This window comes from Streptopelia decaocto, assembly GCF_964273445.1.
Source record: "Streptopelia decaocto genome assembly, chromosome: 4".
NCBI lineage: Eukaryota > Metazoa > Chordata > Aves > Columbiformes > Columbidae > Streptopelia > Streptopelia decaocto.
In genome coordinates, this window is record NC_138658.1 from 29,861,870 (window position 1) to 29,880,870 (window position 19,001).

The 19,001-nt window shown below is 42.7% G+C and overlaps 1 protein-coding gene across 5 annotated transcripts in view; it reads right to left on the bottom strand.

The window, feature by feature from the left end:
* The window catches only part of EPHA5 (EPH receptor A5), a 203,710-nt gene that overhangs the window by 89,367 nt on the left and 95,342 nt on the right, over positions 1 to 19,001 (bottom strand). For 4 of the 5 annotated variants that reach the window (XM_082051992.1, XM_082051990.1, XM_082051989.1 and 1 more), the window contains exon 4: positions 5,500 to 5,655. The exons of the other annotated variant lie outside the window; for it this stretch is intronic. In XM_082051992.1, the coding sequence (XP_081908118.1) occupies positions 5,500 to 5,655 (156 nt within the window). The remainder of the gene's footprint in view (positions 1 to 5,499; positions 5,656 to 19,001) is intronic. 5 annotated transcript variants of the gene reach the window in all.

The window sequence follows — 19,001 nt, forward strand, 5'->3', positions numbered from 1 at the left end:
CAGGGCCTGCTGTGATAGGACAAGGGGTGATGGTTTTAAATTCAAGGAAGGAAAGATACAGGTTGGACATGCGGAAGAAATTTTTTACCCTGAGAGTGGTGAGACACTGGCCCAGGTTGCCCAGAGTGGTGGTGGATGCCCCATTCCTGGAGACATCCCAGGCCAGGCTGGATGGGGCTTTGAGCAACCTGAACTGGGTGAAGATGTCCTTGCTCATGGCAGGGGTTGCACTAGATGAGCTTTGAAGATGCCTTCCAACCCAAACTATTCCACGATTCTATGATTCTGTTTTCCTTTGTCCTGCTGGGAAGAGGCCGTGGTTGGATGAGCAAAGCCCACCTAGAGACACCTTCAGGACCAGTAGGTGCTACAAGCTTTTGAACAAGCTTGTGTTGGAGATGAAGGGCAACTGGCAGATACAACCCGCAGATGATGTGAAAGGACAAGCAGGAATTTCATGCAAGAGATCCATGAGCCATATACTCAGGGAATGCTAATGAACAAGGAAGAAAGGGGAAATCTATCCAAGTGAGCTGGGACGGATTTTAGTCACGGCATCACCAGAAGCCATACAGCAAAGGCTGGGATTTCTCCAAGGGAGGCAGAATAATGTTTGAATGAAGCTGTCAAAACCCATCAGCAGCTCCTTGAAAATGGCCCAACAAGGACCTTCAAGGGCTAGAAATCCATATGAATTTAACAGCCTATCTTAGGGTGTCATCTTCTCATTTTGTTGTGATAATTAAACTTGATTCATTATTTAAAACCAACAATGTTACAAAAATGAAATTACCTTATAAACCAGAAGCATTTTCCCCTGTTTCCCTTTCCTATTCCTTTTTTAAAGTCTATAAAATTGATAACTCTGATAAACCACTGTCAAGCTGTTCTGATTCAATGAGAAACTTGCTGCCAGAGGGAAAGAAATAATCCTGATACCTTTTTTTTTCTTCAGGGGGAAGTGGAGGGAGAAGACAAAAGCTGAGTTAGTTTAGGAAACAGCAGATCAGCTTTCTTTTGTTCTACTATCACTTCAGATCCCTATGAACAGCGGAGCAAGCTGCTTGCACCCTGTGCTGTGGGGACATAGTGCTATTTGGTTAATGACACCATGGTACATTCCAAGTCAGGACTATTTTCAGCCCAGGAAACTATGAAACTTATTACCAGAGCTGTATGGAGTTACAGATCTTGCTCTCAGAGTTATTTAACATATTTTTTTTTACCAGTTAAATTGCCGTTTCTTTTTTTTCTTCCACTGGATGAATGTTGTCTTACTGCTACTCAGGCTCTAAAAAAAAAATAAAGAACTCGGACACAAGAAACACTTATTGGACAATGTGTCTTTAACAGGGAATAAATCATTACTTTTGTAAAGTCACCAGAGGTTTTTACTTGCTTTGTACAGAAGAGTCAGCTGCTCTTCTTGAAGGCTTCAAAACGTCAACTTCAGTGGAAGTGATTTGAAGCTGGTGGGACTTCATAACCTATATAATTAGCATTCTCAAAGGGGCTCAGAGAAAGCTCTTTAGTAGTCGGTAGATATCCAACAAGATCTACTTGAAGAATCCTGAAACCACACTGGTGTAGAAACTTCGATAGATCACAGCTGGAAGAACAAACCCATGTTTTGCCTTCTGAAGAAGGGGACCCCAGGCCTGTTAAGGTCTGTTTTCATTTCCAACCTCTCTTTGTGAAGGACAAAGACATTAGTTGACTTTTTTTTTTTTTTTTTTTTTAATTTGCTACATTATACCCCAAGGCAGGCAGTTAAGATTCACCCTTTTCACATCACAGTTTATTGACCAGAGGCAAATACCTTCTGAAGACAGTGATACTGGTATTTTTCTTAATGGAAAGCAAACCTGTTGTTCGCTGATGCACGCATTTTAAAAATATAACCAGAGAGAGAAATTATCCTTGATATACCAATATATGTATGTATACACTCAAAATAAAGTTGACTGTAAACTTTTTGAGAGTAGAATATTACACTAAATACTATAAAACCTTCAGTGTGTCCCATGTGTCCTATTATCAGAAAGTATTTCCCCAGTATGCTCTGAACAGCAATAGGGTTACTTTTCAAAGATGGGAGGGGGAAAAAAAGGGTGCAGCTTCAAGTTTTCATTTTAAACAGATGTTGTGCAAGGAACTGAAGCTAAGATTACTTAGCTAAGAAGAAATAAAGCACAATTACTTCCTTGAAGGTACGTAATAATATTCAGAAAATTCTCAAACATCCATCAGGACCAAACATGTTTTTATATGAGAGTAATAACTATTTCAGACTGCATCACAGCACTATTAATTTTATAGAACATGCTTAAGGAAATGGGAAAAAAAGCGTTTTTCTACCCCCACGCTGGACTTATCTGAGTAGTTGCCAATGATGTAGCAGTTAGTTTTCCTTAGTGATACTGGTAGTGGTGGGGAGACTCATGCAGCTTGGGACTGAAAAGCATTCACCTTAAATTAGGAAAATGTGATTGTATAGCTATACCAACTAGCAAGGGAACTTTACAGGTATAGAGCTGAAAACAGACATTGATGTATACTCTAAAATTAACTAGATTTCAAGTTGAGGGAATCCTATGAATCATTATGAATTATTAACTTCTGCAGTAGTAAATAATAAAAGCATTCATAAAAAATTGCCATATTTTCCCACTGGTCAGGACTCAAGCTTGCTTCACTTGTATTTCAGTTCATGACGACATGGTCACTTCCACATCAAAGTGGACTGGTTTAAAGCACTGGCATCGCTACCTACTCTTTACTGTCCCTGCCAAAACTTCCTGCCCCTGCAGCTGAGCTGGGATAGCAACAGGCCCTGCCCTCCTCATCACCTTCAGAACAAATATAGCTGGATTAGGACAAAATCCCAGGAAAGGATGCATAGGGCAAGCGAGGGTGACTGGAGCACGTGGAGACAGCTCAGATGATCCACTTCGCTTTTGGGGTAGAAAATGTGAATGTCAGCAGAGATGCTGCAACATCCACAACCACTACACAGGTTTGCAGTGGGTGATAGATACTTGGCAGTGCCTGGGTCAGCATTAAACCTCTCAGCTGCCCCAGAAGCACTCGGCATCCTGCCAAGCCATGTCCTAATACAGCTTCACGAGCCATGGCCCATACTTTAATTGAGCTTATAGTAAGCTTTCAAAACAAAAAAACCCAAACCAAAACCATCCCAACATTAAAACTCCCAAATAAATTTTTTTTAAAAAAAACAACAACCAAACAAATATAAAAAGAGAACCCTGTGGTATTTGCAGGATCAGAAATTACAGTCTTTACCTATAGGACTCAAATTGCACCAGAAACCTGGGGGAGTTGGACACTCACATTTCTTATTAACATGAGCTGGTCACTCAGCTTGCCTACACCTCTCTGAAAATCCTGCCCCATGCTCAGGTCACAGGAATGTATAAACCTCCTCCTCGGGGATGGCAGCTCCTTCCCTCTGCTTATTCCCTGCAGGACAGACTGGATAAGGACCCCTCCATCCCAAGAGGGGACAATGGTGGGCAGGAGGCACCGTGAACACTGGCAGCCTAACATAACACTTCCTCAGCCCCTGGCTGTGGTTCTGCCTGCACAGAAAAGCTGATTTTATCTGCATGTCCAGAGCTCAGAGTACTCCTCCCTTCCCACTTCCCAATACCACACTGGACTTCATAATCTTCCATTTACCTATGTTTTTTAAGTCATGCCAAGGGGCAAAAGGGACATCAAGAAATCCCAGTATCAAAGTTTTTCATGCTGTAACTCACCCCAGCTACCACTCTGAAAGACACAGGCTATCTATTCAGTAACCTGAGAAGCACTTGAATGATTCACCACCCCAGACTACTTTGATCCTACAGCAGCAGCTCCTGCCACACTGCCTAAGGCTGTCTTCTCCTCAGCTGCAGCACACCTCCTAAGAGCCGTGAAAAGCAAACACAGAGTTTGAGGGCCCTGATTGTGCTCTGAGTGCCTCCTGCAGGTAAGCAGAGACTTGCTGAGGGCAGTTTCCTTTGTGGGAGCGTCTCTCCCCCAGGAGCAGGCTTTTTCCTTCTCTTTTAGAAGTGAAAACTTGGGAAGGTAGGAAGGACATCTGTATTCACTGGGATGAAGGCACAAAAAGCCACTACCATGCCCACATGGTACAAGGGAACAGGACAGAAGTCACCTCTGCACCACTGCCCAGGGGCTATGAGCATGTACGGACTCATAAACCTACATTTTCCTCCATCGGTGAAGTTCCCTGAAAGCTCTCCCTGCTCCTGCCCCAGTAGTTCAGCTCCCAGTCAGTCTTTTTAAACCACTTTTACACTGCAAAATCACAGGCAGAGCACAACAGGCCTGGCCCAGCAAAAGCCCATGTGTGCTACACTTGGTGGGACTAGCTGGGGACATGCAAGTTGAGGTCCTAAGTATCTGAAACATAAACTGAACAAGAAACTTTCAAGGTATAGTGGACAGGATAGCTCATAGGTGGCAGAAAAAGTGAAAAATTAAGAATTCTGATACCACAAACTCCACCTTTGACTCCCTACACTCCAATTTGCCTGTTATACTAACCTCCTCCTACACCAGAGGGAAAGCTTTGTATTTTCACCGCAGGTTTGGAGAAATAATTTCCATTGCAGAGTTTTGAGGCTATCCCAAAGAGCAACCACCTCCAGGCAGCTTGGAAAGGTAGGGCTCTCTTCCTGCTTGTCTACTGAAAACAGGTTGAGAGAGTTGAGGTTGTTCAGTCTGGAGAAGAGAAGGCTCTGGGGAGACCTTATTGCGGCCTTTCTGTGCTTAAAAAAGGGGCTGATAAAAAAGATGGGGACAGACTTTTTAGCAGGGCCTGTTGCGATGGGACAAGGGGTGATGATTTTAAAGTCAAGAAAGGGAAATTCAGGCCAGACACGAGGAAGAGATTTTTGACCTGGGTGGTGAGACACTGGTAGGTTGTCCAGAGAGGTGGTGGATTCCCCATCCTTGGAGACATCCCAGGCCAGGTTGGATGGGGCTCTGAGCAACCTGATCTGGGTGAAGATGTCCCCGCTCCTGGCAGGGGTTGGACTGGATGAGCTTAGAAGGGCCCTTTCAACCCAAACTATTCTACGCTTCTATGACGCTAAGCAGGACCACGTAGACTCTACCCATGCCTACCACTGCCCATCATCTCCTCTTCACGCCCTGCACTGGTGCCCAAACACACACATGGATGTGGATGTCTGAACACTGTGCTGAGTCCATTCATGAGTGGACGGTGAGAGATGGAGCATCTGTTCGTTACAAAAATGCTTCCTAGGTTTAACATCAGCTCTCAAAAGCAAAAGGCTTTGAAAATTCTGTTCTCATGTGGCTGGGGGACAAAACCAGTGACATTACAAATGTGTCAAGACCTGTCCAGCCCAGAGACTATAAAAACACATTAATTAGGATCATAATGTCTAGTCACAGTACAGGAGCAGCTTGAAAGGATTAAAAACAACCCTATAAGCACATGCTTACTTGTACAGGCCATTGTAGGTGGATCTGATTCCTTCCTAAAATAGTGCTCTTCACACAGGCAAGATGTGGATGCTTCATCAAGTGTGTAGCTGTGAGGGGGACATTTGCTGCAGGATGGACTGTGGGGTGAAGCTTTGAAGAACCCAGGTCTGCATACTGTGAAAAGAAGAACCACAGGCTAAGCTCTCCCATCGTAGAATTAAGTCTGTTCACATTTCCTTTAAAAACAAAACCAAAAAATCCAGAACCAAAACAAAAAACATTTCTTCAGCTAGAAATCAGACAAATGCTCATGAGTTATTTGGTTTGAATATTTTAAAACAGTCTACCCCGCCAACAGACACTGCATGTTTGAATATTTGCATGAAAAGAGAATGATCAGCTGTTTATTATTTTTCTTCCCCTAGCATCTGCCTTTGCTAGGTATTTTCCTTGTTGAATGTGTTGGAGGTAATATCTTTTGGGCTCTGCTTTACAAAACATCATTATGTTTGTTTGTTTCCATGCAGTCTTAGAAAGACAGGTAAAATACATCTCGTGGGTTTTTTTAAGATGTTTTATAGCCAGAAACCAATGTTTTGGCAAACAAATAGTAATGTGGTAGTGGAGGGGATCTTGAGATCAACAGCTTAAAGATGGTGTGATAAGGCTACTTCCCTAGGGTATTCTCCCCCTGAAAACCTGTGATGAATTTTAAAGCGCTCCACATAAGCCAGATTGCTCCAGGTATAGCTGGACCCAGGCATGCTCGCCATACAAAATATTCCTTCCAGCTCACATATGTATGCATGATGAGGCACAAAGACTTTACATGAGAGCTATTTGTGTTCTCACAAATACATTGGCTAATGGTAGCATGGCATTATTATTTTTTTTAATATTTTGAAGTAAATATCCTGGAAGAAGTGTACTTTCAACTAAGCAAAGCGCTTTGCACTTCACCCACATGCACACGCTCAGCCACAGGTCTGCACTGGCCCTGCAGTCATAGCCATATCCGCAGAATTATAAACCTGCTGCTAGCAAAAGGAAGAAAACCAAAGCAGAGATAAAACCTGTCAAGAACCCTTTGTTGCTGCGCGTCTCTAAAAGCAGAGACATGTAGACATGTTAAACACGGTCCAAAGGGCTACTAGTTTTTTTCTGCCCAGTATGATATCAACACTGCACAGGTCTGCTACCAGCCTTACAAAAGCTACCTGGAAATCCCAGAGCCTTTCCATCTGCATTCAGAGTTCCCCAGTTGTAATTGGATTGCACAGAAAATGAGCTCACAGCAAAAGCATTAATACTATCCCAGCAGGAACGTCTCAGACAATCACAGCACGAAGGTCACATACTAAAATTCGGCCAGAAGATGCAACTAAGATGCAACGACAGAAATAATTTTCACTATGGGTAAAGTGTAGAATTTTATTGATTCCTTTTCCTCTGAAGGACCAACGAGGACAGCCAGCTCTAAAACTGGCTCTGCTTCCTGCATTGCCAGATAAACTCCTTTGACATGTTCCTTTTTACGTCACTAGGTTCTTCATCAACGTGAGACACTTGCACATCAATGTCTAAGTCCTCAAATCAACCAGTACATCTTTGCTGATGACAACCACTGGTGTATCAAAAGGGTGTGATCCAAGAGCACCCCAGCAGACCTCATCCTGGCCCTACCTCTGGTCTCGCCTGAACCACAAAGCTCTCGCAGCGAGCACCACACAGCCCTGAAGCAGCTCCCCAGCCCACCACGTGCTGTGGGGTCTCCACCACCCATCTGCTGCCTTTCCATCCTGCTCTAGAGGATGCTCCATCCCCTGCATCTCTGCTGACCTCCCCAGCCCAAACATCCTCCTGCACCTTCCCCTGGGCTCCCTTTCCTTCCCACACGACCTACAGAGAGTAACTAGTAGGACTAGAGAGATTTACAGGTTTTAAACACCCAATTTCCCACACTGCCCACCATCTAACTAGTGCTCCACAGGTAAGGCTGTGAGCTCTGCAGGACACTGTCCATCTGCTTCGCGTCCATATGCTGCAACTGGTGAACACACCTTGGGCAGAATTTATTCTCAGTGGTTCTTGGACTTGCCACAAGCTAAATCAAACTCGCTTGTGCACACTACCAATAAAGATGGGGAAATGAAAGCACAAAAACGTGCAATGTATAACAAGGGCAGCCTATGTCCAGTGTGTACTCGATATAATCACCCTTCAAAAAAGAACTTGAATTTATCTCATTATGCCCCATCAAGACAGACAGAAAATCATTATGGCACAAGAGTTTACTGAGCTTATATTTCGTGCAAAGCAGAAAAAGCAGAAGAAGTCAGTTTTCCTTGACAGATTTTCAATGAGGTGCAGTTTGTTAATGACAGTATGATACGTAGCTCAGCCCAAATGGAATGTTTTGATTTCATGAATAAGTACAGAGCCAACAGCTGCACAATGCCAATAACTCATGTTTTAATGAGGGATGCGAAATGAAACTGAACTGGACCAATTTTTGCATAATCTGAAGGCTCCCATGGGTCAGGCCAAACAGCATAAGGAGGAGCATTCAATTACACTGAAGATTTCAACATGAAGCCTTGTAACAAACAGCCAGCAGAGCAGCATGCTGTCATATCTAAATACTCCTGTGCTGATTAGAAAAGAAAAATTGAGGGACGGGAGATAAGCTATGCAAAATAAGAGAGGACAGAAAATAAAGAATACATGCAAAAATCACCACAGCAAGTGGTGGCGTGCAATCCTCTGACAAACAGGAATGCTGTGATGAAACGGATGCTGTTAGATGAAAGCTGACTCAGGAGCGTCTGACGTCGCCAGGTATCATGGCAGGCGGATGGGCAGAGTCTCAGCTGAGCTCAACAGCCGAAGGCAAAAGCCGTGTGATTTTTCTGCCTTTGATGGCAATACCACCAATATTTTGCAAGTTGGATTCAGAGCAGAACCAGCCACAAACATCCCGTGCCTTACTACTTTATCTTACCGTTTCACTTCTGACAGTTAACCTTAAAAAAATCGCCTAATGAAGTATACATGATTTTATTTAAAATTACATGGGTGTTTGGGGTTTAATTTCTAATTAAATCTTATTTTAGTCTTCTTATATTTTTATTTCAGTATTTTTAATTCAACGGTTCTTGAAAGGATACATAGAGTTGGCACAGTACAGTCACGCAATTAATGCTACTATCTCTCTTTTCAAGGGGGTGGGAAAAAGAGGAGAAATAATATGAGCCTAAGACTCCCCATAATCTGCTGGAAGCCAGCTGAAAAGAAATGAAATAGAGTTTTAAGCTGTTGATGAGACCTTCTTCTTTCTAATATTAGAACTGATAACTCCTTAACTGATTAACAGCCACTGGTGTGTGAAAACAGTCTTTAAATGAAATTGGTTGGTAGAAAAAAAAAAAAAGACAGTATTTTTAGACACAGCAAATATGCCATAAACAACCTGCTGGTGTTAGGTAGAAGTGGGATGTGTTTCTGTTAGTAGCACATCCATTATTAGCAAATTAATTTCACTCTTTTTATTTGTAGTAGTACACAAAATGTTGTAGGCACAGAGCATTAACGGCAGTGCAGCCTCTTGCTTCAGAGATGGCTGTGATGAAGGATGACAGCCAGAGCCTCTCAGGACAGTGATGGCGTGGCGATCGGATCAGAAACCAGCTTTGTATCTCACAAGATAGGAGCCTGCAAAAGCCACGCTGTGCTCGAAACCGGATCTTCAAACATGGCTGGATGGAGAGGGAATCACTGAGCCCCTGACAATGAAAACTAGCCTCTTCAAATGACATGCTGAACTGTTATGTGCTGTATCAGTACTAGAGACATCAAGTATCAGTGAGGGGTTGGGGGGGAAAGCAGCCAGAACAAGCCAATAACATCAAACAGCTAGGACTACTTGACAGATTATTTTCTGGAAGCCTTAACATCAAATGATTTGTAGCTGCATTCCTGGAACCATCCCTGAGCTTCAGCTGAAGGCTGTGTCCAATGTGTAGGGCTTCGCACTGATTCAGGGGACAAGTGCTAGAAGCAAGGAACACCTCTGAGGCCCTTCGTATCCACAGCCACCTCAGTAAAACCACCCAATTAATGTTAGTGGGAATTCTGGTTTTGTCCCTGGAGAGGGGAAAGTGAAAAAACACAGCCCTATAAGCCTTGAAATCCCAGGGAGATAAGAAAGGTTCAACCTGCTACTCCCTTTGCACTCTGTGATGCTGGGAGAATAAGCTCACAGTACTTAAGTGCTTAGGATCAGCAAAATGACCTTTCATATATGCCAGAAAATAAAGCTCAAACAGGATTTATGCTGTGTTCCTTGCAGAGCACCAAATTAGTCTCCCCAGTAATCAGAAGCCATGAATATAATGCATAAGGCAGTGCTGCTAATACATAAATAAAGGTAATGAATGAAATCAAACAAAAATGAATGAGGATAAGGATGCCTAGTCTAGACAGAACACAGGTTATCCAGTTGAAGCTGAGGTTTTCTCCCCAAACGGCAAACCTCCTTTGCTTCTTCTCCCCACTCTTTAGCCCCACTTGCCGTGTCGGACTGCAAACTTCTTCAGGCAGGGACACGCAACTCAAATTATCATGGCTTTTAGGAGCAGCCACAGAGTAAAACTTGGCCCCAAGGATAGACCTGAGTGCCATAACCCACATCGAGCCGGCTCTTGGCTGCAACACGAGCAGGATGTGCTCTGTGTGTGTGTGTGTTCAGCAGAAAGCAGAGCAGCTCTGCAGCTCATCAACTCTGCCTTCATTAGTGCATCACTCCGGCGCAGGGAATACACCTTGAGAGTTGAAGGATTTGAGGAAAAACAAGCTACAAATAAACCAAGCCCTGTTCTAGTCTCTGGAGCTGTCATGCCTTGAAGTGTTTGCACTGAGAAGAGCAGGGCTGCTGCCTCTTAGATGTGTCCAAAGCCTAAAGAGGAAGGGCTTAGTGAGATACGGGCTTTACAATGTCGAATCAAACTGCTGAGCAACCCCAAGCCTCAGCTTGTGGTCCTGACACGCACTTGTACTTAGAAAATAAAAACCACAGTGGGCTGTCTTCATGTCTCCCAATCAATATAAACAGATGATGTCTGTGCTCTTCTAAAAGGTCTTTCAGCAACTGTACCAACCTACCTTCAAGCATCCTCCTGTAGAATTTACAAGCAGGCTCACAGGAGCTAATTCTGCCCGTCCTAACAGTTCTCCTTGAACTGTAGGCCAATGCTGAAATTGCTATCAAAGCTATAAAGCTATAGAAAAATGAGTAAAATTCCCTGATTATCTCTCCTTTAGGCTTGGCCTCTCTATCCACAAAAGTGCTGTGTTGCTTCCTATAGCATGACTTGGGGATTTGAAAGGAATTAAATAAATACCCACTAATAAAACACTGTAATTCGAAGCTGCTGGTTTGCCGGAGTCCTGCAGACCTGGCAGCATTCTTCAGCAACTTCAGCACCCAAAGCTGCAGCTAAAAACCTGCTAAAGGTCCTTGTCAAGGGGTTCATGGAACGTGCTGAACAAGTGTATCATCTAGGGGCTTTACATCTTGAAAAATAACAGACTCGGACCTTACCTTGGATATAAGTCGATTAATGCCTGTCATGTGGGAAAGACTCTTTTAAGCTTTTTTTTTTTTTTGTTCTAAGAAAACAACGTGTCTCTTGATGTTGTTCTGTCCAATCCCACATTAACTCAGGACCTCTGCATTGAAAACAGCTCTGGCTTTGAATACCAACGCAACCTTGAAAGCTAGGATATATATAAATCAGGACTTTCAGTTCCCCCCCTTGAAATACCGCTTCTTCTACCATGTGAGTCACTAAATTGTCACACAGAAATTTACGACATGACCGTAGTTGCTGGAAAACCAAGAATTAACTGTCATTAATGACATTAATGTGTTTCTTCTAAACAGTATATAACTTCTTCACATGACATTGCTCTGAAAAATTCATCAGATTCCTGAGTCATCTATATTTGCAAGCCATAAAAATACCCTGAAGACAATACATTTGAAAATGCTTGTGATTACATTAAGATCTTAATGGGCTATATTTCTGCACATCCCGAGTTTGCTCTAGAGAAGATTTTGAAGGGATCAGTGAGGCAAAACCTGAGTCAAGCCTAAACTCTCAGCAGTGTGATGGAGGAGCAGGAAAGGAAATTTATCCTGGCATATATGCAAACCAGAGCTATCATTTGGGTTTGATTTTGCAGCAAGCAAGTAAGCTATAGAAAATAAATGCTCTTTGGGAAAGAGAAGATTTTTAAGAAGCATTCAGCACCATGCAAGCACGCTCCCACCAGCTGCAGGGCTAGGCTGGGTGTGATTTGGTGCGGGTTTTTTTTTTGTTTTGGTTGTGGTTTTTTGTTGTGTTTTTTGTTTGTTTTTATGTTTTCCCCAAATTTTCCCATCACAAACAAACAAACAAAACTGGGAGAAACTGATATGTTCCTAGAGAAAACACTCTTTGTGCTGAAGTGCCATTTACTAACAAAATCAGAATTTCAGTGACCAGCCCACACGGCACTTGCGGTCCTCCCTGCTCTCTGGTTACATGGTTGGTCTCGCTGAGCCCTGACTGTTTGGCTTATGACGAAAACAGGTACTCCGCTTCCTGCTGCTAAAGCCTCTCTGCCTATTAGAGCTATAAAATATCTCTCTCTGTAAATCTTTGTATCTATACAAATATATCTGTATATCTTTTCTTTGTTCTCTGAGGTATGGGACAAAGATACACTTAAATTATGTTTAAATCACTATCTTTCTTTTTTTAATAGAGACAAACAGAAATAATTTTACTCCTTTAAACAGAAGTGATGATTTACAATGCTGCACCTAAGGGAAAAATACAATTTAAGATACAGAAAGACATTTGTTTCTGCATGCTTGTAAACATAACTCAAGATGCCTGGCTCTGTGCATAATCCAAGAGGCATAGGAGTGTGTTTTGGGGGTTTCTGTATGCCAACACATGCACCCCAGCTTGTCCTTTGTTATATGAATGGTAACTTAAACATTCAAGCTGCCTTGTGCACCAGGCAAGAGGAGGATTGATGGACAAGGCACAGAACTCCCTCGAGTTCGAAAGGAGCATTGACTGAATAGCAATAACCAGCAGCATCCCTCATGGGAACAGGGGGACAGGCTCAAATCCAAAACTGATGCAGCTGAAACCCCCCCATGCGAGTCCACATATTACTGACAGTAATGCAAAGATCAGGCAGTAAAATCTGAAAAATAGGGTTCTTCAAAGCCATGTGTTTGCTGGCACAATACTACAATAAAAGGGTTTTAGTCTTCTGATTCAGTCTGCCATAGGGATCTGGAGCCCTGCCAGCAAAGAAAGAAAGATTCTCTAATTATGCTATGGTTCAGACAATTGTAACCCATTGCGGTTAAGAAATATGACATTTGGGAGGACTTACTTTGATGACCTATGTCACGTGTGTTTACCAACATTTCATGGTTTTAGCCTGAACTAATAGACTGTACATACACAGCCAGTAAAGAGAAGTAAAAATGTTTAGGATATTTCCTTCTGGTTGGCTCTTCTAGGTGGTATAAACCCAGCATTTCTTCCACTGACTTCATTTGGTCCAAAATAAGCAGCATACCACCAGTCTCCAGGGATGCTAACACCTACACACCAGGATCCTTTCAAACCCTGCCTGAAATGTTTAAGGGCTTGTTTGCTTCAAGCTTTATGATCATCTGTCTCAGGAGGTAAATTTGCTAGGACTGTCTGCAGACAATTTATTTTAAAATTGTTCCTCTCTAATTTATAGCTGAACATATGTCACTCCAGACACATCTATTCAAATTCCATCAGAAGGCAATGGATCTTTTATAGTCCTGACAAAAAAAAAAAAAAAAAAAAAAGGGAAGGATTTATCCAGAGTCACCTAGAGTAAGTAGGCTAAATGGGTTTATGCACACAAAAGTGACTCCTGGAAAGTGGTGGCTTTTTGTGCAGGGTGGTGTGCAGGTTTGTGTGTGTGTGTGTGTTTTTTGTTATTTTGTTTGTTTTCTCTCCCGCCCTCCCCAATTTTAAGATATAGGCAATATAGAGGCATGCAGACGGAAATGCAGCTGGAGTTACAGATGTAGGTCTCATGAAGGAAGTTCTGCCCTGATACGCAACACTACAAGATGCTTCAGGCTTTGCTTAGGAGGCAACAAATCAAAGGATGTGTGCAAGGAGGACAGGACAAGTATTAATACTCTGAAAAATGTAACAGCTCCTCTTTAGGAATGAGGTCTGTGAAGGGCAACCTGGGGCACTGGTGACTCTTCCCATGTTAGCCTGACAATATTTAGAGCATTTCTTTGAGATTAAATCCTGCAACCAACAAGAGAATTTCTTATTTTGCTAAGATCTCTTCCATTTCTGGAGGAAAACTTGCTGCATACGAACAAACATGCTGAAACCCAAGATAAAGCAACACAACTCAATGCTTTAAACTTCCTGGTTTTGGAGCTAATCTCAATACTACTTGAGTGGCTTACAGATGCTAGAATTGGACTGTCCTTGCCATGAACTACCTAGAACTGCTGTAAATCCAGACCAGGCACAAAAATACCAAAACCACAAGAAAAACAAAACAAAAGTAGTTATATTCCAAGAAGGTATTTTCTTTGTCAGACTAGAAACAATTCTTTTCTAAGACAAAAGCATCTACATAAAAGCATTCCACTCTTGGGACACGGATGTCCTGCCAGCACCCCTGTCCACTACCTCTTTTCACAGGCTTTTTTCTTGCCTAAAACTCAGCTGTCTGACACATACGGCTGCTCCAGAAATTCTGATGTGAAAAAAAAGTAAAGCCAAGCAAACATTGCCTTCTTGCTAGATGAAGCCTCACCACAACCCTCTCCTTGCCAAATCCATTTCCCTCACCAGACTACAACATACCATATAGTACTAGCCTGGAGCACAGTTTGCAGCAGCAATGCTGGCCATTCTCATGGGCTTTTTATTTAAGGTTTTGAGCTGCCAGTGCGTCATTTATGGAGAACTATTCTCAAACTATTATAAGGGGATACCATTGCTCACATGTAGCTCAGCTGGCTCTCCAGCTACAACCACAGAAATAAGCCCTGCTTACATAAGCCTGTTTGCCCCGGGAACCCAACACTAGCTTTCTAATTTTTGCTGCACTCTTGTACTGCTACCAACATAAACAGCCTTCCTAAGATGGGTTAGCGACAAAACCCCAACACTTTAGCTGTACGGAAACAATTCACATCTGATCTGTTCACAGGAAGACTGGAAGACAACAAGAGGGGAGAAAGGTGGAACAGCCAGTGTGGGTACAAGGGCTTTGCACCCTGGGTTTGGCACACCTCCGCCTTGCAAGAAATGACCGCAAACTGATCATTTTAAGTCTCATACATGACTGTCCCCAACAGTTCCCACGCCACAGCTCCCCTTCCCCACCTTTTTTTTTTCAAGGCTTTGCAAAATGTTGTGGTATCTAATCCTGTGATACCCAGCAGGTGAGGGTGGTCCTTCTCAGCAGCTCCAAAATGTAGACACTTCAGGAGAATCTGAATAATCAGTCTTGTCATAAAGAAAAAATAAAAAAAAAAAAAAAAAGAAGAGAGAAAAGAGGTCTCTAGCCTTTTTTGAGGAGAAAGCCTGAAAAACTCAAAATACCAAGAGCTCATCCAGCACAGGGCAAGTGTAAAGAGCTCAGCATTTATTCTACGCATCCAAAGACGAAATGGGAGTTTCCTGATTTAAGTTGGGACCAGTAATATTTTCTTCTCCCTGTCATCTCTTTGTCTCCCCAATATCCAGCAGAGATTCCATATGGATGCACTTCTGGATGTTTAGGGTTTCTTTTCAGATGCACCAGAGATGCTCCTGAGGCTCTGACACTTAGCCCAAATACCATTCACAATGTTTTCTTTAAATAAGTTGAGCAAGTGGCAAAAAAACACAGGGTTCATTATTTTGCACAGAAATTCTCCTGTCATCCAGCCAAATTTAAAAATAAATAGCTGCAATTAAATATGTTGCTACATTATTTATGTAGATGCATTCAATTTGCAGAAAGCTGCTATAAAACATCCCCCTTTAACACAAGGAAAAATTATTGTGCTCTTACTGTATACTTTCTCTTCCCTGCTCAAATGTATGTTGATCCCTGCCTATTTCTCCTCCCCATGTTATTTAACACATCATTTTCCAGCCACTGTTTCTGCTACTTTTGTCTTGAAATAGTGAGAGATGTGATCCAAATTCAAATGTTTCTTTCCTGAATCTCTGTGAAGGAGGCTGCTGAATGATTGTTAGACAGATAATTCCAATATTTCCCCTACAATTGAGGACCTCTCCTCATCTCTGCATTTTGCTCTTACAGCTGCCAGGTAAATGATATGCACCGAGGTTGCCCAAGGCTTATTAGTGCATATTAATTCTGCCAGGAACTCCAGACACTCTGAAGAATTGCTAATTTAACAACACACTGTGAAATTATTTTTTCTTTCTTTATTAATTGCTGTGCTATTTGAAAGCGACTTCACTGCCCTGGTCATCTTTCTGTATGAAGAACAGAGGGCATTTTATCCTGCCAGGAAATAACTGAAAGCTTTCTTCCCAGCAGTCCCTATATTCATAACCAAATATAAATATGTGAAACAAGAACTAAAAAAAATAGGTTTACTTGCTGCAGGTGTTCCTCTGTTAATTTATCCACGTGATATTGGCAAGATCAGACAGCGAAGCACAGTGATATGTTTCACTTGTGCCTTGACATTTTGATTCTATTTGTTAGGGTGTATGTGCAGGGATCTGGCTTTTTCTCCAAGACCTCTAGAGCTATCAGTCTGTACAAACAGGATTTGACAAGACATCCATTTAGCAGGATGGGAGGGCAAAGAAAAAAAAAATCCACAAGCTGGAGAGACCAGGTATCTGGGTAAAGCTGCACTGCGGTGCAAAAATGGATGCTCTTCACATACCATGCAAATTGGGAAAAACAAGTCAGCTTGATATGCAGGATCTGAGGCAGTCTGCACCCTTTAATCAATAGCTCCTTCCAAAAAGGTGGCCAAGAATAATATAAATAGAAGGCAGAGTAGAAAGAGGACAAAAGGGCAGCACCAGAGAAGGCATCAAGACTAATCTACACTCATGTGCGGGAAGATTTTTGGCAGGCAGGGAAAAAAAAAAAAAAAAAAGGGACAAAGGAAACTCTCCTTTGCTCATGAAAAATCAGATTTAGGAAGAAATCCAAACAGGAAGTTCTGCTTTCCGAGGCTGTCCTTTTCTGGCCTGAGGAAAGAAGCAGAAGGAGATGCAGCTGTTTCTTCCAGGGTAATGTAGGAAAACGTTCTGCTTATGGAAGCCCAAGTTCAGCAACCTTCAGGTTGTCTCCCCTTGCAAAGAACTTTAGACTAGAAGCCTGCAGATGGGCTACAATGAGATACAGTAAGAGCTACAAAGGTGAAACAACAGAAAATAATGATGGCATACAGATTCATAGAATCATTTCAGTTGGAAGAGAACCTCAAGCTCACCGCGTCACCCATTAACCCAACACTAGCACTAATTCATGCACCTAAGAATCTCATCTCCACATCTGTTCAACCCCTCCAGGGATGGTGACTCCACCACTTCCCTGGGCAGCCTGTTCCAATGCCTGACAACCCTTTCCAGGAAGAAATTGGTCCCAAGATCCAACCTAAACATCCCCTGGTGCAACTGTTTCCTCTCATCCTATTATTTGTTACTTGGGAGAAGATACCAACACCCTCCATGCTCCAACCTCCTTTCAGGCAGCTGCAGAGAGCAATAAGGTCTCCCTCAGCCTCCTTTTCTCCAGCTGAACCCCCCAGGTCCCTCATCCGCTCCCCATCACACTTGTGCTCCAGCCCCCTCACCAGCTCCGTTCCCTTCTCTGAACTCGCTCCAGCACCTCAAGGTCTGTCTTGGCATAAGGGGCCCAAAACTGACCCCAGGATTTGAGGTGCAGCCTCATCAGTTGAGGAGCATCAGACCATATGGCATCGAAGCCAGCAAACCCAGTTGTAGCCACTGGGCAGGGCTGCAAATGACCAGCTGCCCCAAAAAAGGGAAAGCTGAGAAAAAGTCTATGTCAAAAAAACATCAAAGACACACATTCCCCATCAGTTGTGCACCTACACTGCACTCCTGGACATCACCTCTGGTATAAAGTGATGAAAGGAGACCTCAGCCAAGTAGAGCTAGTTGTGCCTTCCTTCCCTTGCCACTTCAGTGAGGAGGCAGAAAACATGTATTACCACAGCCATAATGTGCTTACAATTAATGCCCCAAAGCCAGTAATCTCCACTGATGCAGGTAAATTGCTGACCCCTCTATCACTGTTATTCATGATGCAAAAACACCTTGGGTTTTCTCTGCGGCTTAATAAAACCTGCGGGGAACCGGTGCAAGGCTTTCATTCCTTATAGGTAGCCTTTAATGCTGAAGTCTGGATTTCCTGCAGTGGAACTGAATAGTTTAGAATAATTAGTGATTTACATATAGAGTTGTCAAAGATACATGGCATCAAGTTACCAAAATGAAGGGTTCCACCTTTTCAGTTGCTACTTTTGATTTTGTTCTATTTAAAAGCTCTGTATTTCAATTCTGCCTACATTCTGCTATTGCTAGTAAAGAAGCCAGAAGCAGATAGCAAGAAGAGAGCACTAAATCAAAGACTTAAATCACTTCTTCCTCAGCTCCCTGGCAGATTTAAAGAGCAACCTGGCACTAACCCTTTCAAATAATACACTGTTGGACCTCACACAGCAGAGATACTCTGCTTCAGATCACACAATAGTCCAGGTGACCACACAATTACAATTAACCTCCTGCCCGCTGTGCCTAATGACAAATGATGTGAATAACAGGCTCAGGAAATGGTCCAGGTACTAAAAAAAAAAAAAAAAATTAAAAAAAAAAATCCAATTCTTACATATTTTAAAAAGCCATTTTCCTTTAGGAAAAGCCAAGGGCTTCTAGCAGCAAGAGGGATGCATGGAAAGTCTCCCACCACCACACTGTAATCAGAAAAGTACTAATATCCTGTGCTGCTATAAATCTCAGCCTGGACCAGACAACATGAATTTTGCCTGTGCTGGATAAAAAAAAGTAATATATTCCCAAAATAGCATATAATATTTTTTGAGCCCACAGGGTTCCCATTACAAGGTGGCTAAATGGGAAGGTATTCTATGTCCTACATTGTCCCATTGGTATTTGTACTTTTTCTGCTTTATATCCCTCATCTCCCAATTGAATTTGTGAGCATTCTCCTCTCTCTGCTCTTGCAGCACCTTCAAGAGCAAGCAGAGAGACTTCCCAGCCTGCTACCTTTGTAGAACAGGGCAGCACAAAGATGGTCCCGGGAAGATCAGAAGGCACCTGTTCCCTTTCCCATAGCCATAGTTTAGTTCCCATAGTTTATTTGTTCCCAGACTCTCTCCCAGCCAGAAGTTACTGCCCTGCCAGATCTGCCAG